Source organism: Tetrahymena thermophila (assembly GCF_000189635.1).
Source record: "Tetrahymena thermophila SB210 genomic scaffold scf_8254360, whole genome shotgun sequence".
In the NCBI taxonomy this organism is placed as follows: domain Eukaryota; phylum Ciliophora; class Oligohymenophorea; order Hymenostomatida; family Tetrahymenidae; genus Tetrahymena; species Tetrahymena thermophila.
This window is the reverse complement of record NW_002476144.1, coordinates 28,701-46,124: the sequence shown is the minus strand read 5'-3', so window position 1 is coordinate 46,124 and position 17,424 is coordinate 28,701. Positions and strand designations below refer to the sequence as shown.

At 24.7% G+C, this 17,424-nt stretch overlaps 3 protein-coding genes across 3 annotated transcripts; 1 reads left to right on the top strand and 2 right to left on the bottom strand. All coding sequences in view use genetic code 6, as the record gives it.

Annotated features, from left to right (window-relative positions):
* Nucleotides 1-487: 487 nt before the first annotated feature.
* On the bottom strand, nt 488-10,540 carry TTHERM_01164110 (transmembrane protein, putative; the record flags this gene model as incomplete). Its single annotated transcript, XM_001030054.2, has 4 exons — nt 488-2,991; nt 3,131-5,462; nt 5,588-7,882; nt 8,009-10,540. 4 exons carry the CDS (start codon nt 10,538-10,540, stop codon nt 488-490), a joined length of 9,663 nt encoding a protein of 3,220 aa, XP_001030054.2.
* Nucleotides 10,541-12,850: 2,310 nt separating this feature from the next.
* Nucleotides 12,851-14,280, top strand: TTHERM_01164100 (hypothetical protein; the record flags this gene model as incomplete). The annotated part of the gene is made up of 4 exons (XM_001030053.2): nt 12,851-12,905; nt 13,054-13,796; nt 13,900-14,131; nt 14,201-14,280. 4 exons carry the CDS (start codon nt 12,851-12,853, stop codon nt 14,278-14,280), a joined length of 1,110 nt encoding a protein of 369 aa, XP_001030053.2.
* An 863-nt stretch (nt 14,281-15,143) lies between these two features.
* TTHERM_01164090 (calmodulin-domain kinase) lies at nt 15,144-17,316 on the bottom strand (the record flags this gene model as incomplete). The annotated part of the gene is made up of 9 exons (XM_001030052.3): nt 15,144-15,197; nt 15,260-15,333; nt 15,392-15,558; nt 15,747-16,119; nt 16,173-16,341; nt 16,429-16,684; nt 16,817-16,884; nt 16,977-17,120; nt 17,221-17,316. 9 exons carry the CDS (start codon nt 17,314-17,316, stop codon nt 15,144-15,146), a joined length of 1,401 nt encoding a protein of 466 aa, XP_001030052.1.
* Nucleotides 17,317-17,424: the final 108 nt, after the last annotated feature.

Below are 17,424 nucleotides of genomic sequence, written 5' to 3'. Positions count from 1 at the left end.
ATTTCTAAAATTATGAATAAGATCATATCTCATATTTTTGTAAACAATAGTATTATTTGTTACTAAATATTTTATGGTATATGTATTGATGAGTTTTCTCATTTTATCCTTAAAAAACATCTTTTGATAGTATCTTAATATTTAAAGAAATTAATATCTATCTAGATTTATCATTAAAGCTTATTTATATTAGATTTTAAGTATTTATATTTAGAAATATATTTAATATATTGATTTATAAAAAATAAAAGGATTGCTTATATTCAATAAAAAATTTTAAAGAAAAAAATAATTAATATTAAATTTTGAAAATTTTGAAAAAATTTGGATTTATTTTATTTAGAAAACAACTTAATAATAAAAAATTTCAAATCTATATTCAAATGAAACAAACACTTCTAAATATATAAATACAAATTTTTATTTGAAAATAAACAAATAAATGAATGAAATAAATCAACATAAATTTTATCAAATATTAAATGTATCAATTATTATTGTTATTGTTTTATATAAGACTTCTTTTTGACATCTTCATCAAATAGTCAGGAGGGAATTTATAACGATCTAACTAGGATGGTAAATTAGAATTAGGACTTTCTTATATTTTGTATTGTTCTAGCTACTCAGAATCTTCTATAGATTTTTTTTAACTAACGCCTTCGTCTTCCTCTTCCATTTACTCACTACTAGAGTTGCTTGCTGACATTTTTCTTGGGCCATTTGGTGGATTTACAAGCTACTCATCACTTATTATTTTTGGATTAATCTAACTATTAAATTACTTTAATCCAACAGTTTCGAATTTAGTTTTGCTTTCATCTTCATCATTTTCAGGATATAAAGGATAAACAATAGCTGATGTATTATAGCTCAAAGAAGGTGGAGATTTATAATCTTCAAGATCTTAATTTTTGGTATTAAATTTAGGCTTAGTTAATAGTTAAGTGTGTGATATTGAGCTATTTCCAACTAAATTATTTGATATAGCAGCTGTGCTAGTAATATGATTTAATGAAGCACCAGAATTAGATGGTATTATAACATTATCACCATCTAATGGGCTTATATCGGCATTACTAGTACGACTATTTTAATTATAATTGTTTTAATTATTTTTACCAAATAACCCATTATGTAAAATTTTGAAAGGTGAGGCTTTATCTAAATTAAAAGTTTGCTAGGTTTATTACAATTGTTAAGCAGTTAAGCTATTGTTGCTATTTTACAATGGAGAATTAGAATGAGACACTGAAATTTTTAGATTTTTATTTTGACTATAGGGATGGTGATATGGAATACTATTCTATCCTATGTACTTAGAGTCTTTGCCTAATACACTATTTAAAAAGTCACTGTTTACTTTATCTTCTCCAATTCTATTATGAATAGCACCTTATTGTGTGTATTTGGGACTTTGAGTTTACTCTCCATCAAGAGTTATGTTTAGTTAATCTACGTTATTAAGATATTTAGCATTAGTATTTTATTTTTGAGTGTGTCTAAATTAATTAGGAAAGGATGAATTTCCTAACTCTTTAATCATCATTTCAAATCCTATAGAGTCTCTAATTTATTAGGTATCTGAATTTTTACTTTTGTTTGCCTTTAAATTTTGAGATTTCATAAGGAAATTCTCGCGAAGCTATTTATATTTCATTATCTAACAATTGAATATTGCTGATTGTAAATTTTTGCTTAAAGCTTTCCAGAGTTAAAATCTCCTAAAGCTTGTTTCAACTTCTAAAACTACTTGTAAAAAACTAACATTTTTAAGGCAAGGAATCTGCTAAAGCATATACTTGAATTTTATAATATTTTGACGTATAAACTAAATTTTCTATAGCAATATAACTAAAATCAAGTAGCAGAAAGTAACAACATTGATCGACATACATATTAATGTGATTATCAGATTTATATTGGAACCTATTGAAGTGTCCTTTATAATAGCATTCAAAATAAGCTAAATACCTAGCGAGATGATCATGAGTTTATCATTTTAATTCATATGTAAAGTCTCATAAGGCATGTATTTATGAATTAGATGATAATAAATTAACAAAGTAAATGTTATACAAGTGAACTGTGTTACAGGATTTAGCATCAATAGATTTATAAATATGATAATTAAAAGTTTAAGCTATAGTCTTACCAATTCCCAGTATTTATTTTTTTTATTGAATTCAAGGTAGAGGAATCCATAGCAATATTATTTTGTAATCCATTCAGTGTGCTATATTCTTTTTAGCTTCACAAATATGTAAACAGGCACAATCACTACCCATAAAAGTATACCGAAAATAGATATGAAAATCACATATATATGCTCCATTTCATAGCAAATCATTGTAATGTCTGCAGTCACATACTTTACATCACCAATTACTCTACAAGATACAGATTAAATTAAAAATGACACTATGTTTGGCTAGAATAAAGTAAATGAAAAGAGGAACAATGTAAATAGTTTCATTCTTGAGTAAAACCAGTAGTCTCTACCTCTCTTAACAAATATGCTTTTAACAAAAAAGACTAAACAAATCCATAAGTAGAATAGTATCGGTAAACAGAGCATAGCAGCGGTTTTTACTAAAAGTTTATTTTAATAAGAGACTATCTAGCAATCAGTAGCAGTATTTAATTAACTAACAGGTTAACCAAACATTGTAGGAATAGATAACACAAAAATATCATATTTGAATTGATTTATATTACTTTATAGCTAAGCGTAAGTAATCAAGAATTTTAAATATGTGCTTGATTAATCACGACGAGCAGAGTTACCAAACGCAATCATGCCAGCCTATCTCAAGTAATATATAATAGATCTTTGCCTGTATATTCCAAAGAAAATCCACAAAGTACCTAAAATATATATATTTACAGCTAAAAATAGAAGACCCCAACGCACATATGTGCTAAAGTAATCAGTACATGGAGCACATTGATATTAAAGAGTTTAAGAATAAGGCTTCCCCCATACCTCTCCTAATAAATATTTAAATAAATAAATTAAGAAGGAAAAGCAACAAATCTAATAAAAAAATGAATAACAAATTTGTAAAGATAATTAAGAGAGAAAATAAGGAAAAAATGTAAAATTTTTAAATTGAGAAAAATATATTACCTAGAACATCACAATTTTCACATAAGGGCCCTATAAGACCTTCTTTACAATAACCTCTAGCACTTGAATCATCTATGCAATTGTCTACTTTATTAATGCATTCGACTATAACATCTGAAGATTAGCTTTTTCTCCAGTATCCGCTTTTAAGGATGATAGTGCTGTTACCACACTGTTAAGTGTTTTCGTTACTGCACTAATTACAAGTCTATTTTTCATAGTAATTAGGAGTAACTAAAGAATAACTTCCAGTTGGGCATATATAACAAGAAGTTTTAGTAGAAGAAATATTTTGGTAAATTTCACCAACCTAGCAATCACGGAATTAGAAGTTGATAGTAATAGAGAATTAATTAGAATTTATTGTCTACCTCATTGAATTAGCTTTTTACAAAACTCTTCTATTTTATATTGATTAAGCTTCTTGAGTTAACTTATCTAATATATAGTCTGGAATTTAAAAGTCAACGTTAGTTTACACAAATAGGGTTCCTACTTTTAAAGGCTAAGCGATCAGTTGGCACTAAGAAAATATAAAAAGCTATTTATTTTTGTCGAATTACTAGTATGTTGCAAATGTGGAACCTTCAATAAGAATTTAATCTTCGCTACTTACTAAATTAAATATGATTTTCTAGAATGATTGTTTGATTGAAGATGGTATTATCCTAGAGGATATCAAACTTTAGGGATCATATGATACTATTTCTTGCTCTTCATCTTAAATTTATAGATAGAATATGATATCGTTTCCACTTTAGAAGTTGGAAACATCAAAAGTTTAAAAGGTGTTATTTGATGTGATATAGGTAGAATTAAGTTAAGAATTTTAAAGATTAATGAGTTTAATGCTTGAAAAATATGAGCCATAATTATTACCAAAAATTGTGGCATTGTTTTTTGAAAATGTTATGCTATTTAGTATATCATTTATTCCATTGATAAACATAGGTACCAAATTTACGTATCTTATTGCTCCTCCAATGATAGCAGTGTTACGAGTAAAATTTGTAGTATTTATATTTAGATCACAGTTATCAAGATAGACAGCTCCTCCATTTCCTCTTGCTTAATTGTTCAAGAAAGTATTATTTTAGAAATAGTTATAAACATCGTTGCAACTTTGGATAGATAGACTACCTCCGTGAATAGCGTAATTTGTGTTAAAAATTGAACTACTAATACTGAGATATTTAGTTTCATAGATGAAGAAAACAGCACCATTACAATCTGAGCATGAGTTCTGTTAAGCATTTATCAAGTTTAAAGTTACATTACTAGCCTTAATAGACACTAAAGAAAACATGCCTTAATTTGTCTTGAAGTTTACTTAATCAAATTATACAAAACTTGAAATTAATGTTTGTTGTAGAGACCCATCATTATAAAAATCTTCGATTTTAATAAGTTGAATTTACTTGAGTAATTAGCACGAACCTACACTCATATTTATATACTAAACTTTTTGTAAATAAATTATGTTATTTACCTGTTATTAAAGATAAGTGTAATCACGTTCGATCACTTAAGTTATAGTACTAATATCTTGAGTAGTAGCCACATTTGTACCTGTAACATCACTTACAAATAGATTTTAGAATTATAGTTTCTAAGAGCTACATATGTTAATTATCATCTTGCCAACATATTAGTATATTCTCAAACTTTATATTTGCAAATTTATGATTGAAATTGAATTTGAATTTCGAATGTATATAAGTTAGGAACGAATAAAGTTGACATTTATCAAATTGAGGTTAGAAATAGTGACTTACCCAACATTTATAAAGTTAAAAAGCACACTATCTGTAATGGTTAAATCAGTGATTGTTAGCTAGTCTATAACTACTCTTTATAAATTACTAAAGTTGAAGATAACATTATTCAAATCCTAATTTATTGTCACTTATTTAATAATAACTACTTAAGTTTATGGGTTAAATGAAATATTATTAGAGCCATCAGGTATCATCAATCTAAAATTATTTATCACCAAATCTATAGTACTGACAGATGAAAATATATTGTTACTTAAAGTTAATTATTAGTCTTATTGCTAAGGTATGTACTAAATCACAGCATTATTATTAGAGAAAGATATTTCGTTAATAAATGGTAGCTAAGAATATTTAGTTGAGCTATCCAACTAAATATTAAAGTAGTAATATTTTTAGACATTTTCAGTTACTATGCTAACTGAGTTCAGCTAGCTCTTTAAATTAAGTTTATTCTTCACTGATGAAAATTATTATTAACACTAGAATCCAACCACAATTATATTATTGAAATATCCTTCTTAACCTACTCCTTGTAACTTAATGTTTCGATTGTTCTATTTTAAATTTAAAAATAAATAAATGATAATTTAATTAAAGAAAATAGCATGATTCTATTGTAATTTATGAAAAATGATAAGAAATTAAATTAATGATGAAAATAGTAATTAAAGCAAAATACATCTATGAAAGCCTAATAAATAGTTGATTGTGTTGAGTAAATAGTCTTGTAGCTAGTAAATGTAGGGCTGCTTCCTTAAACAGGGTTAATTATAAAAATATTAATTTAAGACCTCTAAGTGATTACAAGGTAAGCATCATTAAGTATAATCAATGAGTTTGTAGAGTTTACTATTGTAGGCATTCTAAAAGAGTAGAGGTAATTTAAATTTTAATCTCTACTATGGAAATTAATTTAGAAAGAGCAATAAATTGCTATATATGTACTCTATACTAAGAATTTAACCCTGTAAATATCAGGAGAACCAATAAAAGTTAATTGAGCTTTGTTTAAGGAGTAAGGAATTACTTATACATAATTATGAAATTGATAATGAATAAACAAGAGACCTAGTTAGTCATCAAATACATAAGATTCGATAAAACCTGCTGAATCATTTTCAGGGAAGGATATTTGGTTGACAAAAGCAAGTGTCTGTGAATTAATAGATATTATATTTCTCATTTCAATAATAATTATATTTGATAAACTGGCTATTGTATACGCTCCAAGGAATGTTTACAAGTTTGGTGCACCAGTTAAAGTTGTAAAGGAACTAAAGCCTACTTTATAAAGAACAGGAGGTAATCCGTAGAGAGAAATGAGTGCAGTATCGCTAGCTATGAGAACGAAATCAATAACTTGTCCTGCAAAAGTTGCTATTTTAACGGGAGGTGTTTGGTACTAATTAGTAGATAGATCATATAAGAAAAAGTCATAATCTGAGGTGATGTATGCATAAACTTAAACATTAAATTACATCGAGAATTGAATTGTTGTTGTTGTTATGGCATTATTGATAAGAAGTGTATTGCTAAAATCAGATATTTGATATACGTATATATTTTGTAATGTAAAAATAACTAGATATGTAGGAGAAGTATACATATCCTATACCTCATTTGGCATTACTTAAATCAATTACTATTAGCCATTTTAAAAGACCCAAACGAAGCTTGATAAATCAGCATAATAGATAGTATCTGATACTGCCTTATTTTAAGCTGACTGATATTGCAGATATCTAACAATTTTATAGTTCAGCCTTGTCCCAATAAAAGGGCTATAATTCCATTTATGAAAGTTTGTTTAGCTAGCAAAAAATAATTTATTCAATTATCTACTATAAAATAACGTTGGGAAATAAGATTATGTTAAAGAACCAGTATCAGGTTCTAAAACATTTACAATAAAATCTTATTAGCTTGGCTGATTGAGATCAATTCTAAAAATCTATCCAAATAAACTATAAATGACAAATATGTCTTCTTCTTAGAAATACTATATATTACTGAGCTAGTTATTTCCTAATTGGATAGATTAGAGTTAGAGTTAAGATCCAACATCATAAAATGTTAATAAGTTAGTATACCCTTGTTAATTTGAAATAATAATTAATAAGTTTTTAGGACTGTAATAATAAGCCTTTTAAATTGTCATAGCTGTTCCAAATTAAAATAATTGAGCAAATACACTTGAGACAGCGTAAACAAGCTTAGGGCATAATATAAAGTAACCATTCTAATACGCTATTATGTCTTAAATGAAGCATGTATACGTTAATGTTGTTAATGTATAACCATTTAAATTACTAATATACCCATTACCTATAATTGTGTTACTTTATGTTACTAAAAAACCAAATTAAGGTACAAATAACGCTACATTTGCAGATGTTGGTTAACTTAAACTGATATATATTGGTTATTTAGTTTAAGTAGGATCCATAATTATATAGTAGTATGTTGAAGAATTATCATAAACGAATGCAACATTCTATGTGCATACAACTGAAGTAACATAATTATATATATTTGTACTAAGGGTTTTATTAAAACAATTTATACTGGCTTAATTGTAAGAACATAATGTAAAGTCAGTGTTAATATTGTTAAATGCTACGAATGTGTTTTAAAATTTAGGATTTGCAATAGATGATAAATTAGTCATTATGGCAGTATGAGTATAAGAATATTAAGTATTTGTAACATAGTTAAAAGCTGATATAATTTTGGTTCCATTTACATAGAAAAAAGTTTAGATGCTTGAATCTATGTAGAAGTCAGTAACACCTTGTATAGTTTATTTATATTCTATATTGCGCAAGTTATCTGAAATATAAACATACTGTGGTCTTTAAACACCAACTACATAGGAATTATAGACACATTGCTTTATTTTTTAAATTTAATTTACATTACCATTATCTAATATATCATAATAATGGTTATTGTAACTGTAACTCCATATTTAGTACTGATGTTATTTAAATAAAAATTTTTAATATTTTTGTATTTTTGTAAAGCTGAAATTTATTTTTTATCATTGTTTTTTGTAGTAAAATAAAAGTTAAAAATAAGAATTTAAAAATTAATAAATTACCTCTCCAACAAATTAAGTATTATAAAATATATTGTTGTTGAAGGTGAAAAAAACTCTCCTAAGAACAGTATCAAAATTAGGGGCGGGTGAGTTGTAAGTATAAGGAAGTAAACTAGCTGCTTTTTCAATTACTAGAGGTAAACTTGTTTAGAATGCATACATGTAGAAATAAATATTATTTCCTGATGCATAGAACGTAAAGACAGTTTAGCTGTCAAATATATTTAAAGTAGTAATTAATCTTGGTATAGACATAGATTGTACCTGAACAGTCGTGGGAGTACCTATATTTAATGTAAGTATATGAAAATTAACTTGAAATGAAACAAGATCTGGTCTGCATACAAATACAGCTCTGTTATTTTCAAAATAGCCAGCACCTATAAAAAGTGTGCAATTTCCTAATAGCTATGCAGTTGCCAATAAAGCAAACTGAGGATAAGAGATAAATAAGACACTGTTAGGAGAACTGTTAACTAGGATAGTAAAGAAAGTTTAGTCGCTTCTTGTATTCAAAGCAAAAATATTTGAACCTTAAGTATTAATATTAATAATTTAAGCCACGAGTGAAGATTTTAGATGTGCATTACATGCTGTTGCATAGCAAATAATAATATGGTTTAGCATATCTTTTACAATAAATGATGGGTTTTATACAGCTATTTAAATAGCAGGAGCATTATAATTTTAATTTACTGAATTGTATTACCAGTATACCAACTTTGATTTGCATACTGTTATAAAATCGTCTTGTGTTGTTTGTGTTTAAATCATAAATAGTGGGTTTGGACATTTTGTTATTGTGTCAATGGATGTGGCCACTGCTTGAGTATTTAGCTTTTGCATGTTAGATATCTTATAAATAGTAAAGGATGATCCTTAAATAGTGACTACTATATTTTTTGTCGTTTGCATCACAACCATATTAGAATTAGCAAATAATGATTTAATTCTTCTTTTGTTATTTACTAAATTAATGTTTTAAAGTGAATTCATAGTAGTAGTTATGACTCCTGGTAAGTTTAATGGGTCAGGTCTGCTTTGTATTAAAATGCCTGTAGAAAATGTTGTAACTGGAGCCTGCTGAAATTGCTTAATACTATATGTAACATTTAAATAATTCATATCAGTTATGTATATAATACCATCAGCTCCTCTATTAACTAATCTGTTGTTAACTTCATCCATAAAAAGAGTATTCTATATTATAAGATTAAATGTAGTTATGTTAGTTATCATTTATGAAGTAAATTTAGCAGCGCTTGTAAAATTAAAAATAAATTTAATGTTAGGTGTAGTCGAAACTAATGATGGGGTTTAGAATAAACCAAATCCAATAGTCTAATTTTGATTAATAATGAAATAATTTTGTGACAAAGGGTATAAGGGTCCTTTTGCTGTTATATTTCCAGATACTGGATCTAAATCATAAAACTAAATTTATGAAGATACTTTTTAGAAAAAACTACCAAACATGTAACCAAGACCATTAAAGAGACTGAGTTAAGATGTATTAGTCAAAATTTGAATGTTAGGTTAGTAAATTAAAACATTATTACCAGGGGTAGCCCTATAAAATACAAATACTTATGAAGAATAGGATGCAACATTATATACTAATGCATTTGAGGTTGGTAACTAGAAATTGTAGGAGTTCTAAAAAATTAAGCTGAAGTCATTTAAGCTGATATGTAGTAACTCTAACTAATTCCCTGCAAACACTACTGATTAAGTTTAATTGTAAATCACATAATTCAAATTTAGATTTACAAATTAATATTAAAGAGTTTTAGGGCTTTATGAAAAGTTGTTAATTACTGTTAGATTCTTATTTTAATCAAGATAAAAGAATTATTAATAATTTGGGATGTATTAGATGTATGATCCTTAATATACAGGTACGGTAGTCATGAAAACAAGATCAGTAGATAGCACATTCCAAATTTCTATTTGTCCTTGAGTATTTGTGACAACTACATTTTATGTTGATTGATCATACACACATTTTCCTATTGTTTGCATTTATGTAAATATAGAAGCCTAGTATTGCATACTGACAGAATCGTATATATTTATTTAATTAGTTGCACTAGGATAAATATATACTCCAATATTAGGATCATAAAATATGGGCTGATTTATCAATGGAGGTAGCTAATTAGTTCCTAAATAATTAGTACTACTGCAAGCATTCACTTGATCACAAAAATTTAAAACTGGATTAGGAGTCTAATTTTGCATACAAGAAACCTCACAGCTATTATCTTGCGTAGAATAATACTAATTTTAGTTACAGACTGAAGAAGCATCACAATATCCAAATTAATTTAAAACAAACGGAGGAATGCATTACTTACAATAAGGAGAATTAGCATCGCAAGATTGACAATTTGAAGCTTAACAACTAGAGCTAGCAGCAATAACTTGTTTTATACCGCTGAACATATCTAAAAATATGGTGAAGCAATAAATAATCTAAAAAGCATAAATAATTCTAAAATTTATGCTTTGGGAATTAGCTTAATTATGCATATTTTGAAATAACCTTTAATTGCGCTATCTAGCCTTTTTAACCTTTTGATATAGTTATATTGCTAATAATTGATTAAATATTTATTATTTCTACTTAAATATATATATAATCTATAAAATTTGATTAATTTTTTTAAATAATAATTTATAACAAATAGTACACACTCACTAATCTTTTCTTTATTTTTCTTTTTATTAATTAGCTTAAAACAACTTATTTTTTAATTCTTTAAACATAAAAACTTTATTTATTTATTAATTCATTCTTTCATTCAATTAATCTAAATTTTTTAATTTTTTTTATTTTACTTCCCATCCAATTTCATTATTAACAAAAAAATGCAAATCGTTTTTGAATACACTACAAAGTTGACTTCCTGAATTTATCTAGTTTCTTAATAAATTTTTTCCCCTTATTTAATTTACTATTTAATAAAATTTCCTCAGGGTGAATCACTGAATATAGAATAATATTTTTTCAATAAGCAAATATTTAAGATTACTGGAAAAATTTTTATAGTTAATTGATTATTAAATCCATAAAAAGTTAATTCACCTCAAAAATAATATTTCATAAATTGAATATTTCTTTTCATACTTGTAATTGCTTGAGTGAACATTTTTAAATTAAAGCAGTAAAAGTAAATTCAATCAGTCAGTCAATCTTGTGTAATTTAAAACAAATCTAATTAATTATTTGCAGGGAAAATATTTAAAAAAGTAAGAAATTGTTATATTGACTAATGATTATTTATTGTAATCTTATATTTAAAGTAGGCTAAATTGTTTTAGCTGTTAATAATACAAAATGGCATTAAAAATATTAAACAAGGTTGTATATTTACTATATAAAAATAATTTGCATCTAATTATTTTTTTTTCTTAACATTATTTTTCTTGTCTAACTTTCTTTCAATAAATTTCTATCGTGAATTTTTAAATTAATCAAATGCTCACTTTGGGATAACTTATATCCACTTTTTGAGATATTAATGTAGATTTATAATATAAATAACAATCTTTATATAACAGCGATTAAATCATAAAAGAACATTATAAAATTGTAGAACAAAAAATATTTTTTAAAATATTACGGCTTTAGTATCAATTGTATTTTTTTATTGATAATTTCTTATAGATAAAAATATTTTTAGGATCTACAAATAAATTATTTGTTGTTACACTAATTCATAATTTAAATTTAATTTTTTTTCAAGAGAGTAAATAAATCAATTCTAACAAAATGTAACAAATCAGAAATCTTTCAAGGTTATAATAATATTTTGTTTTAAATCTTTTAAATTAAGGATTTCTATAATAGATTTTCAATGATTAAATGAATTTTAAGGAATTAAAAATATAATTTAATGATTAAAATAGGAATCAATAGTAAAAATAAATAAATTTCATCATATTTTTATAACAAATAAGGATATAAAATCATCTAAGGCATTTATATAGTTATTTTAAATTATTACATCTGCTCATTATGATACCATTTAATTTAGCAAATAAAAAATAGACTGAAAAACTATAAAAACTTAGTTTTTTTAATATTAGTCACATATGAACTAAATTTTAAGTTTAAAATTCAATGAGAAATTATCATAGTTGTATTGCTTAATTCAAATTAACTTTATAAAATAAGCATTTAAGGAAAGGAAATATTAACAATTGAGGAAAGAAAATTAGCTAATTTGTTTTCTGTAAATGCATTATTTTAATTCAAATTTTATCTAACCCTTTTAAATTTTAAGAGATCTACTCTCAAATGATTTTCCAAATTTTCGATTAAAAGTCAAAGAATTTTTAAATCTGCTTTACAGTTTTTTATGTATATCCCAACAGAATAATTTTTTGTGTGATTATATTACCATTCATAATAATTAGTAAATACTGAAGAGATTTTTAAAGTTAATAAAAGATTATTTGCAATAATTCATACATGTTAAATTAATACTAAATTTTTATTTTTCAATAAAAATAGTTACATTTGATATTTATCAATTTTATTTTTATATTTTAATAGTATTTAAATTCTTTCTAAATTTTAGTATTGCTTACAAAAATAGATAAAATTTCTAAAAATTTTCATTAGAAATAAATTTATATTGATTTTTTTAGAATAGTGAACTATCTGTCTTGTTCTTATTTTTGTATGTCCTATGCTGAAAGTATATCTATTTTTGCTTGTATTACATTGCATACACCTTTTCTTTTATTAATTTTTCTGATTTTTGTTATCTGAAAATTAACTAATTTCAATCATCTCATTCTAATAATAAATCTAAAAAATTAACAAATATTAATATGTCCTCAGTAAGAATTTAATAAGTCCCTCGATAAGAATTTTTGAAAATCTAACGTATTTTATATTTATTTTAGCAATTGTATGAACTTGTTTAAAGAGTATCTATCTTCTTTAATTTTTCATATTATGCAAGATGTTCCATATTAAAAATATTATCTTCAAATTTATAATTTTTAGCATTAAATTTTATAATTAATATTAGCATAAATGCTTCAAAAAGATTTCTATTTGAGTATGCTTGACTTAGAGGAGAGAGTTAATAATGCGAAAACAGTAACTTTAGAGCGTATTAACCATCTTATTGATAAATATGCTGCTTGCGTTGAATACTTTGATTCTGTTTCTAACCCAATCAAAATTTACTTTTTAGAAAAAATCTAAATTACATTAGCTAATACCAGATATCTCAATATACTGATCAACAGTACAGAATAAAACAATATTTAGAGCCATTTCTAATCTTCAAATACAAATAATACCATATGTAGCAAAAATTAAAACAACTTTTAATAGTTTATGTAAGAAATTGAAACCCCTTTCTAACATTACACATAAGTTAAAGATGCTTAGGATTAAATTAACGATAGCTTAGAAAGCAAAAAAATGATATTTTAAGAAACATAGAAGAATAAGTTATTTATAAAGGGATTAGCAGATGATATTTTATATGATTAAATTGATACTCAAGCTACAGAAAGAACTTTAGACCAAGAAAATTTAGGGGGTGCAGAAATTATAGATGATACTTGTAATTAAGGACTTACTTAATTACTCAAGAATGAAATAAATAGCCATTAGAATAACATTCAACGCTAATATTACCACCATAGAAATTAATTTTCAGGAGATTTTTCAGATTATGCATCTTACAACAATAGTATTGTAATGATAGATTCCAAAACTTAGAGTATTATAAACCACTTGAATTAAGACTTATTCTCACCTGTAAACTAATTCTGTTTACATTTTTCATAATTTATAATTCTAATAATAGTGCAAAATTTTAATTAATGACATGTAAACTAAAGCAATTATTATTATCCAAAAGAAAAATATTGAGGAAGTTTATGATGATTAAAAGAAAAAGATTGAAAGGGCAAAAAGAGTAGAACTCTACATGAAAGTACACGCTCATTAAAATAAACAAGTAGATGAAGCATAGAGTATCAATCACATTATCTCTAATTATGAGCAGTCTTTTAAATAGAATGATGATCTCATAAGAAACGATATACAGAACCAAATAGATCAAATTAATCAAAAGATTTCAAAGAAAAAAAGTAAATACATTAAAAATATCCTCAGACAAAAATATTAAAAATTTTATTTTATAATACTCCTCTTTATAGAAAAGAATTACATTTTTGAAATAAATAAAAACACCAGCGATTGTAAGTCTCCAACGGAATCTCATACCTCAACAGAATGAAGATTAATATAATTAACATAAAAACTTATTAGCTATCCTGTTTACAGCTACCAATTTTACATTATAAATAATATTTATGGCATAACAAGCTTGAATTCGGTTAATGAACTAATAAATTATTTACTTACCACTCGAAAACAAAAAAACTATATTCTACTACTTATCATATATAATATCACTAAATTTTTCCTATATTATGAATAACTAAAAATTTCAAAGTAATCAAATCAGAAGATCTAATAATAACTAACTTAATTAATAGGCTATCAATCATTTTTTTAAAACAATCTTTATACACTTAAAAAATCATATTCGAGCATCTATGAATACCTAATTATAATGTAACCATTTTTTTCAAATTTTCAAAAATTATTGATTATAATTCTTAATATAAATACTAAATAGTGCATATTTTTATAATCTTGTTTAATAATAATAAAAATAATAATTATTTCTCTCTCTTAACTATTAAAATTAAAACAAATAATTAAAGAAAAAAACAAATAAGCAAACATAAAATTTAAATTTTATTGATTTTATGCTATACATAATTTTATTTTTAATTATTTTATGAAAAAGAGGATATGAATAATTACTAAAAGTATGTATTTTCATTTCAATATTGCTTTATAAAAACAAAAATAAAAACTATTTTTTTCAATAAAAGTAAATAATTATAAAGAGTCAAACATAAATTTAAATTTCATAGTATTCCAGTATAAATTATAATATTTTTAATTACTTTATGAAAACAAATAGTAACAATCATTGATTTATTTTAATATTTATGATTAATTGATCGATTGATATGCTAATTATTAAATGAAGAATAAAATAACTCTATTTAAAAAATATGTATGTGTTCATTTTCTAAAAGAAATAGTATTCATCATGTCTATAAATTCATTATAATCGATCTATTTTAATAACAATAAAATTTCACTTATTTTAAATTTTCTTTAAGATAATAAATAAATACCTCTCCATCACCATTTTTGTCAACTTCCTTGATCATATTATCCCAATAAGCTTCATCGTATTTACCTAATTCCTCTGTTATTGCATTATAACACATAAGCTTTTATAAATCTAAAAATATATTAATATTTACTTCCTAAAATTTGCTTTAATTCTTCCTTTGATATTTTTCCATTTCCATCAATATCTAACATCTTAAAAGCTTAGTGTAATTTATCTTCCTTCATATATAAGCTCTTTTCCATAGTTGCTGCTAAAAACTCTGTATAGTCAATTTTGCCACTACCATCTGTATCAATACTTTTTTTTAAATAAAATATTATTTTTAAAATAACTCATTTATTTTTCAGCAAAAATCTTAAAAAAATCCTTTGAAAATAGAATTTTTTGGAATATAAATTATTTCATCTCTAGTATTTTGCAAGTGCTTACTAAATTAGATTATATTATATAATATCTTATATATTAAATATATTTTTCTTATTTACCTTGAAATAACTTTTCTGACTTCTTCTATATTTTTATCGTTTGTGCCTGCTAAACCTTCACGTATTTCATCGACAGTGAGTGTTCCATCACCATTTTTATCTAATTATCTGAATAATTTACCTAGATCAGAAATTTCATTTTCAGATAATTAGGAAGCTATAAAACTTAATGCAACTTTTTTTAGCTTGTGATGCTAAGTAAAGTTTTTAAGAGCATTGAAATTTAAAGGAAGCTATTTATTTTTTTGTTTGATATCTTCTTTCATCCAAGGATGAGAAAGTACTTAGTCAGCCTTGAATCTCTTTTCTGGTTTAGTAACCATATTTTATATCAAATCCTTAGCACTGTTTGAAATTCCTTCGAATTCTGGAACTTTTTATTGAATAAAATTTATTATATTTTATTAATAGATAACTTAGTTTTACTGTCAAATGTATAGAATCCTTTTTTGACAGAAGCTAGAATTTCTGAATCGTCATCACCAAAGAAAGGTGGTACTCCGGATAATAAAATATATAGGATAACACCAGCTGACCAAATATCACAAGATTCATCATAATTTCCCTCTAAAACTTCTGGTGAGATGTAGTATGGCTAGTTTAGATCAAAAAAATTCATTAATTAGATTAGAAACTTGTTACTTCTTTTTTTCATATTTATAATAATTTAATATAATTTTACTGTTCCGGCTTTTGTCTTCATAGCTTGTTTATTATCAAAGTTTTTAGAGAGACCAAAGTCTATAACTTTAATGGGAGAATCATCGTGCTTTGTCAGGAAAAGGAAGTTTTCTGGCTTTAAATCTCTATGAGCTATTCCATTATTGTGACAGTAGTTAATAGCTTACATAATTTAAGAGAAAATGCTTCTGGCTTCAATTTCTGTGAAGCGACCTTTTTCTATAATTCTATCAAATAGTTCACCACCTTCACAAACTCTAAATAATATAAACGAAAATAATTTTTTTTAATGTCTAAAAGGCGATTTTTGTTAAATTCGATAGCTTGCCATTTAAGTTAATTTCAAAAACGTCTTTTTAAAAAAGTAAAAAAATTTAGTAAATGCTCACTCCATAACTAAGTAAATGTTTCTTTCATCTTCGAATGTCTCGTAAAGCTTAATGATATTAGGGTGATCCTATATTTTAAGATAATAAATTAAATTCATTACATACTGCTTTCTTTTGCTCATTTAATAATCCAATAATATTCTAATATATTTAATATTACCAAAGTTCTCATGATCTCGATTTCTCTTTTAAAACGTTCTGCATTCTTAACCTTGCTCTTAGGAATTTGCTTGACGGCCCTAACGATCTTAGAGTCTTTCTTTTTAGCCTTATAAACATTTCCGTATGTACCACTTCCTAAAATCTTAATTTAATAAAATAATTAATACATTTTTAATTAATGGATACAATAATTCAGCTAAGCCACTTTGATAAAAAAAACATGTTAAATTTAATGAATTTACCTTTCTTGTATCGAACTCATAAAAATCCTCTAACTTTCCTAGGTTAGATTTAATGAACCATTGTTTTTTAACAAAGATGTCTGAGTTTTTATCCATTTTTCTTGATAATTATACTACTTTTTAGACAGCTTATATAATTGATTATTTAATTAATTAATTAACTAATTGTTTTATTAATGATAAGAATATTTTTAAATAAATTTT